Here is a 14,845-nt window from a genome sequence, read left to right as displayed (position 1 = left end):
CCATTATCGCCATTTCTCTTCAACATTGTGGTAGAAGCATTCAACAAAGTCATGCACAAAGTAGAGGAAGAGGGTCTTGTTGAAGGCATCAAAATTGGAAATAATGAGATGTCAATATCTCACCTTTAATTGGCAAATGACACCATGGTGTTTTGTCAACCAGGATTGAGCAACTTGGTTAATGTGAAAAGGTTGTTGAAGTGTTTTCAATTATCTTCAGGTTTGAAGATCAACTTTATGAAAAGCAACCTCATTGAGATTGGGGTGGAAAAGGCTAATGTGATTACATGGGCTGAAAGTATAGATAACTAAGTTGGACTGTTGCCAAATGTGTATCTGAGACGGTCACTTAGTGCAAGTAACAGATTAATTCATACTTGGAGGCCAGTTATAAAAGAGTTTGGTGGGTTGGAAGTCAAAGATGCTCTCTATGGGTGGAAGGGTTAAAGTCCTTAAATCGGTGCTTGCAAGTCTCCCGATATTCTACATGTCTCTTTTTCAAATTGCTCAAGGAGTTAAAAAAGAACTCGAAAAAATGCAAAAGAGATTTCTTTGGAGTGGAACAAAGGAGAAAAGAAGAATGCATCTGGTGGAATGGGGGAAGGTAAGCAATTATAAGGAAAATGGGGGATTAGAGATTATAGATATTGGGCTTAAAAAATATATCTTTGTTGACAAAATGGCTATAGAGTTATGGAAGAGAAAAAACAAGTTTTTGGAAGGAGTTCATCATTGAAAAAAATGGCGAGGATCTTAAATAGCCTTCTGTCATCTATGGAAAGAAATAGGAGAACGTCCACCACTTGGCGTAGCATCACCACCCCTCTTTCCCCTACTAACCTTTTTTTCTCGCAAGTGTCAAACAATTTAAGCATGCTTGTGGGTAATGGCACTAGCATTTGCTTCTGGTCTGAAGAATGAGTGTATGGAATTATTTTAAAAAATGAGTGTCCTAGAGTGTTTGCATTGGTAGCTAATAAAAACGAAAAAGTCAAGGATTATGGCAGCTAGCAAATAGTTAATGGAGATGGGAAATACAGTTACGAAGAAGGTTGTTCGGTTGGGAGGAAGAGCAATGGAGGCTTTTTATGATAGTTTTGAATATTACCAACAATGTGAGGGTTTCTCAAATACATTAGTGTGGAGATTGACTGTCTTGGGGGTGTGCTCAGTCAAAGATTTCTGTAAGTAAAACCTTGAAGGAGAGAATGACAAAAGAACAATGCAGTTGAGTATTTGGTCTAATCTCGCTCCATTTAAAACTGAAGTTTTCGTGTGGCAACTGCTGCAAGGTAGAATAGCAGTTAAAGATGAATTAGTGAGGCATGGTCTAATGAACAACACAGCTGCTCTCTGCCTTTTGTGCACTTAGGTATAGGAATCAATAAACCATCTTTTTATTAACTATATTGAAACTTGGACCATTTGGACATGATGGTGCAAGGATTGGGGTATTGTGTGGGTGATGTCAAATGGCATGGAAACACTTTGTTCTTATAATATGGTCGTGGTAAAGGAAGGTGAAGTCAAAGTGTGGAAGATGGCTTTTTGTGCTCTGGTGTGGTCACTTTGGCTATGTAGAAACGATATTGTTCTTAATGGAAAATTTTGGGATGCTAATCAATAGTATATGCTGGTTAAACTATGGATTGCTACATGAGCCAATGCTAAGTGGCCAAATGAGTATGGTACGGTCTTGGATACTTTTAGTGCATCAAATCTGGGAGTAGTTTTAGTGAAACAGAAAAAGAATAGATACATCAGTTGAAGGAGTGATAAAGTTCAATGTGGATGGGGCTACAAATGGGTGCCCTGGAAAAGCGGGGATAGGGGGAATCTTAAGGAATTCGATTGAAGCAGTTAAAATGGTATTTTCCAAATCCATAAGAGTGGGTGATTCAAATCTTGCAGAGATGCTTGCTGTTAGAGAGGCTTTTTTTAGATTTCCGGCATCACAATGGGCTAAAACGCATATACTAGTTGTGTAAAGTGATTCATTTAATGTTATATAATGGGTTAAGACAATAGACTCAGCCCCATGGAGGTAAAAAAGTGGGTTCTTCATATTGAAACTTTAAAAAGAAGAGTGAAAAAATAGAAAGTTAAATACACATTGAAGGAGACAAACCAACAAGCTGATATTCTTGCAAAATCTACTATAGGGAGAGAAATAGAGTTGTTCATGGTTTGGGCAAAGGGGTTCTGTCACAATTGAAAGAAGTAGTAGTTAAATTACGTGTTGATTCCTACTGTAACCTTTCTTTTTTTTCTCAAAAGGATATTTGTGTTTGCCCATTTCTGGGAATAGTCTTGGAGAGTGAAAGTTCACATTGTATTTCTTGAGTTTTGTTCCCTTTTTATCTATAGGGGTTGGTTTTGTGTGGGAAATGGGTTTGTATAGGGGTTTTTGCTAGCTTATGTACAGGGGTTGATCCTCGTGTGATTTTGTTATGGCATACCTCAATGTTCTTTTGTAAGGGGTATGCCTTGCAAATCTTTTTTATGGAGAAGTAAAGTTCTTTCAGACCTTTAATATAATTGAACTTTCAAAAAAAAAAAAACCAGGATCAATTGCGACACTATCTCCATTTGAAGATAGCTACCTAATTTATGCTTCTATGCTTGGAGTGGTGGAAACCATTCGCACTTGAGGCTATCCTCTGCCTACCTCCACTTCTGTCACTTGTCCTTGTGTCCTTGAGCGGGTGTTTTCAGTTTTCAAACTAAGAAGTAAACAAGGATAATAACAAATACTAGACATATAGGTAATCTCAGAGTCAACCTGATTATCAAAGCCAATCTTTCTCCCCTTGCTTGATTCATTCCTTTGTTCTGAATCTTGCAAAGAAATAATAAAAGTGGAAAAAAAAGGTTTGATCACAGGGATTTTCCATGGCTGAATTTGAGTTAAGTGTTAAATTATAGGCCTTGCTTACAAGTATTTTAGTTGCTTGTTACTCGTTATACTTTGCGAAACATCCCCAGTAAAGCGATTATCACGGAGGTCACTGAGAAAAAGAGAGCAAAATCATTGAACTGAAATGATAAAGGATTCATGTTACTTATCCATATATGTTGACTCATAGCAGCCTTAGATTAGGCAACTTTCCCAGAAATCTGGAATTGGACCATTCCATTAGGAAGCAATCTATTTGTCTCACAAGCAAACTTCTAAAATCTCAGAAAAAACTAACAATAACAAATTATTTGCTGTGTCAAGAAGTGCCTCATTAACTAGATCAAAAACAAGTTGATGATCACAGTTGCTTCCAACTTCCTTGATTAGGCATTCCATTTCAGGATTATATTTTTTGTTGTTCTTCATTTCTTGGAATTTATAGTCATTCTAGTTAGCATGGTCACATCTTCATCTATCATTTATCCACACATCTCTTTAGGCATATTAGGTGTTTCAATGGTAGAAAAACTAACTTCTTTTATGACTTGTAAACACTTTTGAAAAATTTTTGTATACCAGTAATTGATGTTTGTTTCTTTTCTTTTTTTTTTTGAAAATTAGATAAATTCATTAAAGGGTGTAACCAATGGTTAATAGAGAGAATGTTTAGAGGAGTTTCAATAGAGCTTTCGAGATAATCTCTGTTGAGTTTTTAATGATTTCTGATTGCCTCCCGACCTTCAAGACCCTCATATTTATACTGAACATGAGCACTTTCTTAGGAATAGTTAAGAGAGCGCGTTCAATCATGGGATAACGTGCTTATCATGAAAGAGCAATTAAAGAACAATTTATAGGATATAAAAAAATGACCATGTACTTGGGTAGTGAGCGTAAGTTATGGATAATAAAATAGTGACACTTGATAGTGTGCCACGTGTAATCTTAAGGAGTAAAGAAAGACAAAGGAGTACAACATATGTACTTCAAGGAAACGTTATGAGAAAGTCCTCTTAACTATCTTCATATCTAAACCACCAAACCAAGATCTTTAGAAAATCTCAAATATAAAAGTAACTCATGAACCTTACCACTTGTTCTTAGTTAGTTTCACTTCCTCCACAAACAACTGTTCCATGCTTGTTAATTTAAGCATTTAAATTAAAAGATTAAAAAAACATTAAACACTGACATTTTAAAAGTCTTATTTTAATTTTCATAAAATTATAAAAAACAAACATTTGAGGACTGCCAAGAATTTTACAATAAGTTATCACTTCTTCATACATTATTTAAACAAAAAAAGCTTTAATTAAAAGATACATATGATTTTTACTTACATTGATATAACAATGGCTAAGAAGTATGTCGTAGACTGAAAAATGTTAGCCTACGGGGCAAGATTCTCAATAGCCATAGACTAAAAAACCAATGGTGGGACTCGAATCTTTGCTTAATTATATGATTTAACTCATACTTTTGTTCTTCTTATTTACCATCCATTTAGTATACCCCTACTTTTTGTCTCGGATTAATAAATAAGCACTGCACTTGGGAGATCATAAAGCCATTAAGAATCTCGCCCCCTAGGCCAGCATTTTTACAAATGCTGCGGATAAATATTTACATCAGCTCAGATAAGTTGCCTGATTTGGTGTTTATCATTGCCTATATTTTGTTGAGAATACTCTACTCTCAGCATTGATCTGAAATTCCAATCTGGTTGGCAAAATCTCATGCTTGGCCTGCTTCATTCATTGGGGTGATTTGGAGCCCTAGATCTGAAGTTTCAGAATTTTTCATGCTTGCTGGTGTGTCATGTCAATTGAGAGACTTGATCCCTTTCTCTTTCTTTCTGAGTATTTTAAATTTTTTATTGACTTTTGATTTCGTGCGTACTTCGATAAGATCCTAAAGTCTGCATTGTGCAACATAGTCAGAGAAATCGGAATTTTTCAAGTGGACATCAGAATTTAGTGGTGGTAGATTTTTCCCGAAACTGTAATCTCGCACTTTGGGGTGATCGGCTGACAAGAAGTAGATAGAGATGTTTTTTGAATAGGAAAAAAAATTTAAAAATAAAAAATTATAATTTATATAATATTATAAATTTTAAAATTAATAAAAAATAAAAATTATATGAAAAATATTACAAAATCATCAAACTAATGAAAATATTCATAATTGACTAATGATTAAACTTATGTCTCTCGTGAAAGATAATTTTTTGAATCAGACTGAACACTTTGAAAATTGATTTATGGGCAAAACTTAAGAAGTGTGTGTGACCTCCATATCCCGTTTGCATCTTTATAGCTTGAGTCTGATCTGCAGTCTATCCTCACCCAGTCCCATGTACCTTATACAGGCATTCAAAGTATGCATCAGTGTGGAAGATAATTTCAAGGACATTTTGGTAAAAGGATTCCCACCTTGGCAGGCTTGTAAGGAAAGAGTGCAAAGACAGTTTTGCAGAACCTGAGATCTAGTATGAGGAGAAGAGAGTTAAGAAGAGACTGGTACTTCTGTAATGCTTGGTGTCACAATATGTTTGACAGGTTACTACCTGTCAAAACATATTTTGTTTAATTCTCGTATACCTACCTTTAACTGAGTTATCATATTTTGTTATGCACGACAAGTTTGATTAATCATTGAACTGAGAAATATTGGTGAACATTTCTTTTGGTTAATGGTGTTTCATTCATGAGCCGTACACACCATCTGCAGTGTGTTCTAACGAATTTGAGCTTCAAACCATTACAGGAACCTGGGGTTTTCTAAGCCAATTATAAGTTTATGACATGAAGTAAGGAAGATACAAAATAAAAGATTCTAGATGAGTTATCAGTAGCATACCTTGAGAAAAGGCTTTTTGAGCAAAGAAAATTGCATACAATGAAAGAGAGAAAGTTGCAAAGCAGGATAACTTTTTCACTATTCCAACTCTTCCTTAGTAGCTCCCATTGGGAAGTAAGCTGGCTTAAAAGGGATTGTGCGAAGAAAACAAATGCCAAGCCGATTGCTGTCAATGAAACAATAAATATTGAATGGCTGGCCTCAGGAAAAAATGTTAGCCTTCAGCTGTCTGCTAGGGATTTTATCGAAGCAAAAACCTTTCAATCTTTAGCCTTCTGAGATTTGATTCCATCCTAGCTCAAGATTGTGAGGAGCCTAAAACCAAAGCTTTTAGTGCCGGCATTTGGCTCCCCAAAAGCTCCTTTTCACTCAAAATTCTATCAGACAAACAGTCTTGTTCCTGCCAAGACCGAAAAGGGAATTACATGGAGTAATGACCAGTATGGAAAAACAAAAACAAAGAGGACTGGAAAGATGGAAGTAGGTGAAAAGAATTCGAAAGTAAACTTGAAATGCATTGTCAAAACCTAGATATTTTTTAACATGAAAACAGTACTGTCACCCAGTGAACTAGCAAAACTCATTCAGAAATTTCTACCAAATTACCAATGACACTTTGCTTAAAATCAAGATCAAGAGAATTGTATAACTATACTCACATCACCAGTTGCAGCAGACATAAGTGCTAAAAGTGTCACCGTTGCAGTTTGGAAATCTGTCAAGATCTTGTATGCTGAATCATCTAGTTTATCCTGAAACAATCAAGCCACATGTTTGGCATGCAAAATAAGAAACAGTTGCAAAACATGATTTAGACATCAAGAAGTTTATCTATGTGTTATTTTGTGTGTCCTGCGTGCATTTCTGCTAGACGAAGAGAGAATCCTTCTTTTGTAATTGCCTGTTGGTTACACCCAGTTTTATTGTAGGTATAACAACCTTCTATTTTGCAATCATCATATACAAAACACACTGGCTAGTTTGTGTTTAACGCACAAGCTTGTGTTATACTGAATCAACAGTAACACAAGATAAGTTTTTAGATTTTACGAATGTCCTGCACATATCCTAGACTGTTCAAGCTGATGGAAAAAAAGGCATATTGAAGACAATAATGGACATAAATATTGTATAAACATCTTTACACAGTTCAAGAAAAATACCGTAAAAAAGAACATACATGCAAAGAACAGCTTTACAACTTCATACCTTCAATCGTGTTACAGCAACAGAGATTGCCCTTCCAGGGGCCTGAAGAGCTCTACTGTGAACCTATCGATAGAATCCATATTTGCATTGATCAAACGAATGAAAACAATGCATTCAAAAGTAGGTGATTAGGTATTATATTTACTGACCTTTATATAAAGTAGAGAAACAACTTTTGGCAGAAGTAAAACTGGGTCAGTTTCAGCAGAAACTTGAGAAGTCAACTCCTGAAAACAACAAAACAAGGACCATGCACATGAGAAGATCTGTCATAGAGCCACTTTATGCTTTCTATTAAGTTCTACATCCAACATCTAGAAAAAGAAGGATCTGCCATCTCTCTAACTCAGCCATAGTATACTAGGACAGAAACCATTAAGAGAAGATTTTGACAAACACAAACATATTGAAAGATTGATCATGCTATGAGCTAGTAGAAAAAGCCATTGAGTCCAAGTGCAACCTTGAATTTTAATAGCAACAAAAGAGAATTGTGTACTGACATGCCTTGACATACCACCCCAACCTGATAATATTGCTGCAAAGTTTTAACATATAGGTCTTGCAACAATATGGACGCAATATAAGTTTTTTTTTTTTTTTTTTCACAAATCAACATAATCAAGTAGAGTAAGCAATATCAACATTTGTGCAAAAGATAATAGCAGGCATACCTTGCGGTATGAATGCAAAAGAGTTCTTTCCAATTTTTTGTCAAGCTTTTTCAGGAGTAACCCACTGTAAAAATGGAAGACAAAATGTTAATTTATGCATAATCAACATAATTGCTAACTTCAAGGGAAAAAATTGCCCAAAGCCCCCAAAGATGCCACAGAGAGTTTAATAGAAAGGACACAACCTCTCCTCAGCCAGGTCTCTCAGTGCGGCCATGAATGTCTCCACCCGCTGATGCATACAATGTCTCAAGTTAGTATTCAAGGAAGTATATCTAAAAAAATATAGTAAGAAGCAATACATGGAGAGTATCTGCAATCTATTAACCATCACGGAGTATCACAAGTTAAGAGGAACAAGAACATGATGTTTTTCTTAACTTGTTTGTCAAAGTGATTTATAATCAGGTAAATCCTCATAATTCATGTTTTAACAAACAAGAACAGACCTTCCCTTCCAAAGCTTCAACCACTGCAAGAGCCCTTTTTGACTGAGATCCCGGAAAGCTCTTCGCCTGAACAAGCAAAAGGCAATATATCAAAACTACTGGCTACTGAGCATTTTTCATGTCATAAAAAATAAATGGGTAATAAATCGTTTCATACCATAGCTGTCCTTTCACCAGGGCTAAGTGAAATGCCTTCTGAACTTTGAGAATCTTCAACTTGAGTTCCATTTTTTAATTTGTTGTGCACATCCTACAAAGATGAATCACATACCATTAGACATACTTTCTTATCATCAGAATAGAACCATAGAAAGCAAAATAAAATAAGACCAGTACATAAGTTCTACCAGGTTTTGGAAAAGCATATCAGCGATTGAAGTGGCAACAGTTCTAAGTAAGTGCCTGTGCAAAGTAACCTATAAAACAGAGAAAGCCTTTCATAGCCCATTTCATCACAAAGCAACCTCTCCGAAGATCAACTACCGTAGGAAGAACTTACAGAAGTGGATTGGTCATCTTCAAACAAATCTAATGCCTTCGCGTAAAGCTGCATATTTAAGAAAGACTGCCACAAGACAACAATTGTAGAGAGAGGAGGCAGTTTAGTTAACTGAAGGTACCAAACATGAAAATTAACAACATTTTCAAGAGACATGGTTACAGAATGCTAGGTAAAAAAAACAACCAAAAACAAAACAGCAACTGCAACCATGCCAACCTCATCAAGTTTCCTTTGCAAATTGTCGAGCAAACGTTTCATTTTCTCCACATTTTCTGTAAACAATGCCTTTCTCCTGTCCTTCCAATAATTTATAAGCATAGGTCTTAAATAGTCAGCCAGATGTTTAAGAATTGTTTGAGGATCATCAACACCTGACAAAAAGACCACCAAATGACCAAATATATCAAAAGTTAGAGAGAAAAGCCACACCTAAGCAGCTAATTGATCGAGTACAAAAAAAAAACCTTAAAGTTAGAAGTTGATAGACCTTGTTCTTCGAAATCAGGAACCAGGACCATGAGCTTTTGCATTAACCATTCTTCTGAAGGCACAATTTCCTCTTGTGGTTTAATTGAATCTTTCTTAGCTCCTTTTCTTGAATCTGAAACTTGAGAGGAAGACGTATCCTTGCGTTTCTTCTGGTTTTTCTTAGATTTGGTGGGGATGTAATCCTCATTTTCTGAATCACCTTCAGCTGACACTGTTTTTGTCACAGAGGATTCGCCCTTTTTCTTCTTAGATCCTTTCTCGGTACCACGTTTGCTGTTGCCACTCTCACTACCAGTTTCAAATGGGCTTAAATCTTGTCTGGCTTTAGCTTCCTTAACCAGATGCGAATCATCACCCAGCATGTTAGCGGAGGACCCTGAGTGGCTAAAGGTTTCCATCTCTTTCTCCAAACGATCATAGACATCCTAACCAACAAAGAGACAAAGTTGTGAGCACCAAAATCAAAGAGGGCATAATATAAATGCAGACATACTTCAATAGTACTGAAGCATCCAAACCTATAATGTTAAAAAGCAAAGAAATGGAGAGGGAAGAGAAGGTTAGGCATTGGCTGTTGGGTGTCAAATCTGGCTAAGAAAAGTTAGCCTGAAAAAGGAGGAAAAATAAAACTTAAAAATAGAAAACAAAAGTCCCAAAATTGCAGAGGATAGGTTATTTGAGAAGTTAAGCCTTGAAGAGTAAATAAGTGAACATGTCAACATCCCGTTGTGTGCGATCATGGACCCTTAAGGAAAGACATTTATTTCAGCCATAACATATTAAACCTGAAAACACAAAAAGATTTCCATCCTGAGGATTCAACTGATAAAACTAGTTTTCCTCTTTCTCCATAAATTTGCATTAAATCAGGTGGCTGCTGTTCAAATTTGGCTTCCATGCAAGACATCATAACTAACACTATAATTAGTGACCAAAATTAACATCTCTGACTCCTCATTGCCTTGTTTTTCATTGGAAATCATAGCTGGCAAACTGCATTGATCTGACCAAATATGCCAGCCCCACTCAGAAACTTCATGTTGGAATAAATATAGGTAGGCTTACATGGTATGCAGATACAGTAATTCCTTTTGATATTATAATTTAGAGCAGGGGTGAAAAGTGTTTCTAAAGACTAATACCAATAACTAATCTGAACAACTTAATACAATTCATCTCCAAAGCCCTACCTTCACAAAGCTGCTGCTAAATATATAGGAATCCCCCATGATGAGTACCTTCTTAGCCTGACAAGAAACATAAAACAAATCTCTATGTAATAAATATAATAAACATGAAGTACATGATCAAACACAGAAGGGACAACAAGTTACCTTGAGCGCTGACTGAAGAGAAGGACAAACAGACACAATCTTATATGCATCTTGGGATCCAAACGATGTGGGCAATACAGAAAGAGAATCAAGCCTGCAGTTTTCAATCCCATTAGACCAGGGAAAAAGAAAACAAAAAGAACAACAACCTCGACGCACATAATGCAATAAGATAACACTGAAAAACTTCACAAACATTCTTTATGTAAATCTAAATGTCATCTGCAAGAAGTATATTCCAGAATATGAAGAACAGTTAAATGGATGAAGAACTCAATCAATCAGCAATCACAACCATATTTTGGTCACCAACTTTCCACCATAATCCAGTAGAGAAAAAATAACAACATGAAGTAATTATCATCAGCCAATTCTCTATTGTAAAAGCAGAATGACCGATCACGAAGCCAGAGTGGTCAGTGGTTCACAGAAAGAGTCAAAAAAATCAAAACTAATACACACTATTTACTGAAATGCTGGTGAAACAAATTAATGAAAAAACATATATATCTTGGCATTACCAAAATAAAGGTATAGCTTATTCCATGATCACCCCTTATAGAACCTTGCTTAGAAAGAGACCAGGACTAGGAGATGACTCCAGTTTTTATATTCTGATTATTCAATTTCTAATAATGCTTACAATAATTGACAAATGAGAGGAGGTCTCAAGACAAGGAACTACAGAGACAACTAGCAGTTGATGGTTATGTTTTCCTAGTCCATTATGATTATGGTACAAGAACTCAAAACTTCATGAACAATTAGTATCCTCAAATTTTCCATCTTAGAATAAGAGAATAAGTTAAATACCATAAAGTGAAAAAATAAATGGGCAATGATTAGTGAAAACTTATTTGTAGTCCTTACCAGCTACCATGTTCAATTGCATCTTCAATAGCAGCATCCAACATCTCAGTCAGTGAAGGGTGAACAAATGCTGTAACTAGAGGTATGCCTTCAGGATATCTGGACTACATTGGAGCATACAACCAAATTTTAATTAAATAAAAACCATATAAAATCATCAAATGTGACATAATTACTGCACAAACTGTTCCTTGTCTTAATAGTCAAATGCAATAAATTACCTGCAAGAACTGGATGGGCTGGGAAATACCAAGTTTCTGCAGAGCATCATAGCTGATAAAGGAATTCTGTAAGCAAAAGGGAAACAATGATGAATATAAACACAAGCAATACTTAAAAAATGTTTATCTAACAAGCAAAGAAAACATAATCAGTAATAATATTCAGTGACATTTTCAAATATACCATGACTAAAGATTATGTGCAATGACAATTAATAATCTGGAAATATTAATGAAATTTTCAACAAATACATGTGTGTGTGCTGTAACATTAGTAGATTTGTTTTTACTTACATGTCCATAGACACAAAATTGTAGTAAACTACAAGGTCTAAAATTTGTTTGACTTCAAGGTAGTATATGAAAATCTTCAAGTTAATAAGTAATATGAAGATCTTTAAGTTAACTTGGTATAAAATTAGTCCAAGACCATATAAACAATATACCTTATAGATTGTATACAGCTATAGATCATGAAAACAACAGTTTCATGGTATTAGTAGATATATGTTTACTTACAGGCCCAAAGACACAAAATGGTAGTAAAGTGCAAGGTCTAAATATTTGTTTGACTTCAAGGTAGTAAGTAATATACAATCTTCAAGTTGGTATAAAATTAGTGAAAGACCATACAAACGATAGAGCATTATATATTGTATACAGCTATAGATCATGAAAACAACAGACTTTGGGGGAAGAGGGACAGAATAAACATTTAGAATAAAACCATCACAAAACTATATGAATGGACAACTTTGAGAGATATGTCATATGAGATGCACGCAATACCTCTGTATAGGCATCTGAACATCAAAACATGACAAATAAATTCAGAGAGTAAGGTTACAAACCTGCGAGAAGAACGAATCGACACATTCCTTTTGAGCAATAGCAAAAACCTGTTGCATGATCACACTAAGTATTAAAAAAATGAAAAAGAGGACATTATAAATTAACTTGAATTTCATCAGAAGATAAACTTGCGACCTCCCCATATTCCCCTATTTCTGCACTCTTATCTCCCAATTTCTTTAGTTTTTTTTTTCAGAGTTTACCAGGAAAAAGAAAAAAGAATTGAACCCATTGAAAGAATAGAAATATTTAACTTGAGCATTGAAAAAATTCATTAAATAATAATTATCTTGCAGATAAAATCATTCAATTCTTATTTTCAAATTGATACCTTGAGAAAACAGTAAGAAGCTGCCTTTTATGATGTAACGTTAGGCTACAAACTGCCACTTAGTCTAGATTACAAAATGTTTTCACAACTGATTATGATCCTTCACAAACAAAATCACAACTAGGCTACAAAGTACTATCAATGAGGAATTTGATAGCCATCAGAATTTGTTCATTCTAGGATGTGAATCCTGACAAAAATCAGACAGTAAAAAGATCATGTCACATACAGTTGGAGTCCAATGAAGTCCAGCACGAAGTGTTCCGAGAACCTCGCCTTCCTTCACTAGCCCATTAAAAAGGGATTGGAAGAATGAACCTTCAACTGCTACACCTGTGGCTCCTTCCATTTCTTGCAAAAGCTGCTGCAAAGTGCTCCACAAAACAGACAAATTTGTTGGAACTGTAATACCTCTAGATGCACCACGAACCATGGCACTAACGCGAGCTACATATGCTGGGGTGTACAATTGCCCACCTTCAAGCCTACCTTTCACCTAACAGACCAAAAATAAAACTGTCATAATAGTTCTTCCTCTAGTTTCCAAAATCAAAAACGTAAAAACTAGGAAAATAAGATACCATAGTCCCAAGGCGAGGCTCCAAGACAGATGCTACCAACTCAGAGCCAACATGTAACTGTGCAGCCAGCTCAGCCAAAGCAATTTGACTGCATTCCTGCAACCTCTCATTGATTTCTTCAGCTACAGAATCCCAATAAGATTGCGATATTATTTCTCCTTGGATTAACATAAGCCCTGGATCCTCTGAAACTACATACTGAGCTTGCTTCTCAACATGATATAAATCCACCCCAGTAGTATCTGCAAGATCAATCAAAGAAACACGACCTAATTTCTTCACCTCCCCAGCAATTTCATGCCTCAATTGCTCCTACAAGACCATAGATCATCGCAACCATAAAATTCAAATTAAAACTCACATGTAACAAATCCAATATTACATTGCAAAGCAATAAAATGATATTAAACACGCAGACAACGAGTTTTCCTTCGGTTTCGTGGGAACCAATCAGCCGTTAAAACTTATATAACAATCCAGAAGGAATTAAGTGCATTTGGCTATGATCATTTTCATGAGAACCAAACTGCTGCTAATACTCATATTACGATTCCAAAATAAAAAATCATCAGTACGTCAAAAATCCAAATGCGTTTTCTTATTATCATTTTCCTTCATATTTTCTCCGTAACCAAACAGAAGAGATAGAGAGAGCAATACCGGAGTGATGAATTCTTTGCCGGAAACAGTGTGGAGGAGTTCGAAATCAATGATTCGAAGCTCGTGGAGCTTTTGGACCAATTCGACGACGTTTCGTTCGGATAACCGGATGCTCGATTTCGCCTGCTGTGCGAACTCGAATTGTCTCTGCAATTCCAGCAATTCATCATCCATCTCTGTTTCCTATTCCAAATTCCAATCGCTAACGAAGATCAACTGTTTTTTAGGCTTTTATATTTTTTTAATATTTTTCCTTCCTTTTCGACGTTTTATATGCAAACAGAAAATAGAAGAAAAGAAACGAAAATGAGAAGAAAATTTTCAGTTTGGCACGAAAATAAGGAGAGAGAGAGAGAGAGAGACAGAGAGAGCCTCGGAGTCAGAGAGACTGAAAGTCTGAAGCTGATTTTAGGAACGGGTTTCCTACGGAAGCTTTTTGGGCCTTAAAGAAAGCCTAAGTGAAACTTATTGGGCCCCCCTGATCTGAACCAGTCTCGACTCTGGAGGCCCATTTTAACCTTTTTATTTTTTTTTTAAAAAAATGAGTTTATACAAATTTTTTTATTATTTTGGTATCAAGTAAAAATAATGCATAATACTTAAAAAAACTCTCATGAATTATTTAAAAAAATTCAAATAATCTCTTGTTCTTTTATTACGTTTAATCAAACTATTATACTTTTATTTTTAACTAAATAAATCTTTATAATTAATAGTTGATTAATTATTATTAATCAAAATGTTATTTGTCATTTTATGTTATATAGTGTTGATATGGCATATTGAACGTGATATACTAATGTGGTATAATGATATGGTCATATAATATTTTTTCCCTTCACGTTAATGTCATGTCAATCTCACATGAGTCTAAATTGACAGGTAATATTTTGATTAATGACAATTAATTTATTA

General features: G+C 35.2%; 1 protein-coding gene across 5 annotated transcripts; it reads right to left on the bottom strand.

Moving 5' to 3' along the window:
* Positions 1 to 5,216: 5,216 nt before the first annotated feature.
* LOC18590773 (E3 UFM1-protein ligase-like protein) lies at positions 5,217 to 14,320 on the bottom strand. Of its 5 annotated transcripts, none has more exons than XR_016028316.1 (21): positions 13,931 to 14,320; positions 13,271 to 13,582; positions 12,919 to 13,185; positions 12,358 to 12,405; positions 11,507 to 11,572; positions 11,286 to 11,389; positions 10,416 to 10,509; positions 10,272 to 10,328; positions 9,080 to 9,506; positions 8,809 to 8,963; positions 8,590 to 8,655; positions 8,438 to 8,506; positions 8,248 to 8,340; positions 8,091 to 8,156; positions 7,827 to 7,873; positions 7,642 to 7,705; positions 7,117 to 7,194; positions 6,968 to 7,030; positions 6,418 to 6,510; positions 5,759 to 6,158; positions 5,217 to 5,465 (listed from the first exon to the last, which is right to left on the bottom strand). XR_016028316.1 is itself a non-coding variant. In XM_018128107.2 (21 exons), the coding sequence occupies exons 1-20, from the start codon at positions 14,102 to 14,104 to the stop codon at positions 6,057 to 6,059; spliced, it is 2,445 nt and encodes an 814-aa protein (XP_017983596.2). In that variant the 5' UTR covers positions 14,105 to 14,320; the 3' UTR covers positions 5,719 to 5,924; positions 6,016 to 6,056. The 5 variants fall into 5 exon arrangements, 2 of the variants coding, with proteins under 2 accessions (XP_017983596.2, XP_017983595.2); XR_016028315.1 differs by having other exon boundaries at positions 5,217 to 5,384; XR_016028314.1 differs by having other exon boundaries at positions 5,217 to 5,258.
* Between the last annotated feature and the right edge of the window lie 525 nt (positions 14,321 to 14,845).

The sequence above is a fragment of the Theobroma cacao genome, chromosome 9, assembly GCF_053813885.1.
Source record: "Theobroma cacao isolate CCN51 chromosome 9, ASM5381388v1, whole genome shotgun sequence".
NCBI lineage: Eukaryota > Viridiplantae > Streptophyta > Magnoliopsida > Malvales > Malvaceae > Theobroma > Theobroma cacao.
The sequence above is the reverse complement of the archived record's forward strand: the minus strand, read 5'-3'. Positions and strand labels throughout refer to the sequence as shown.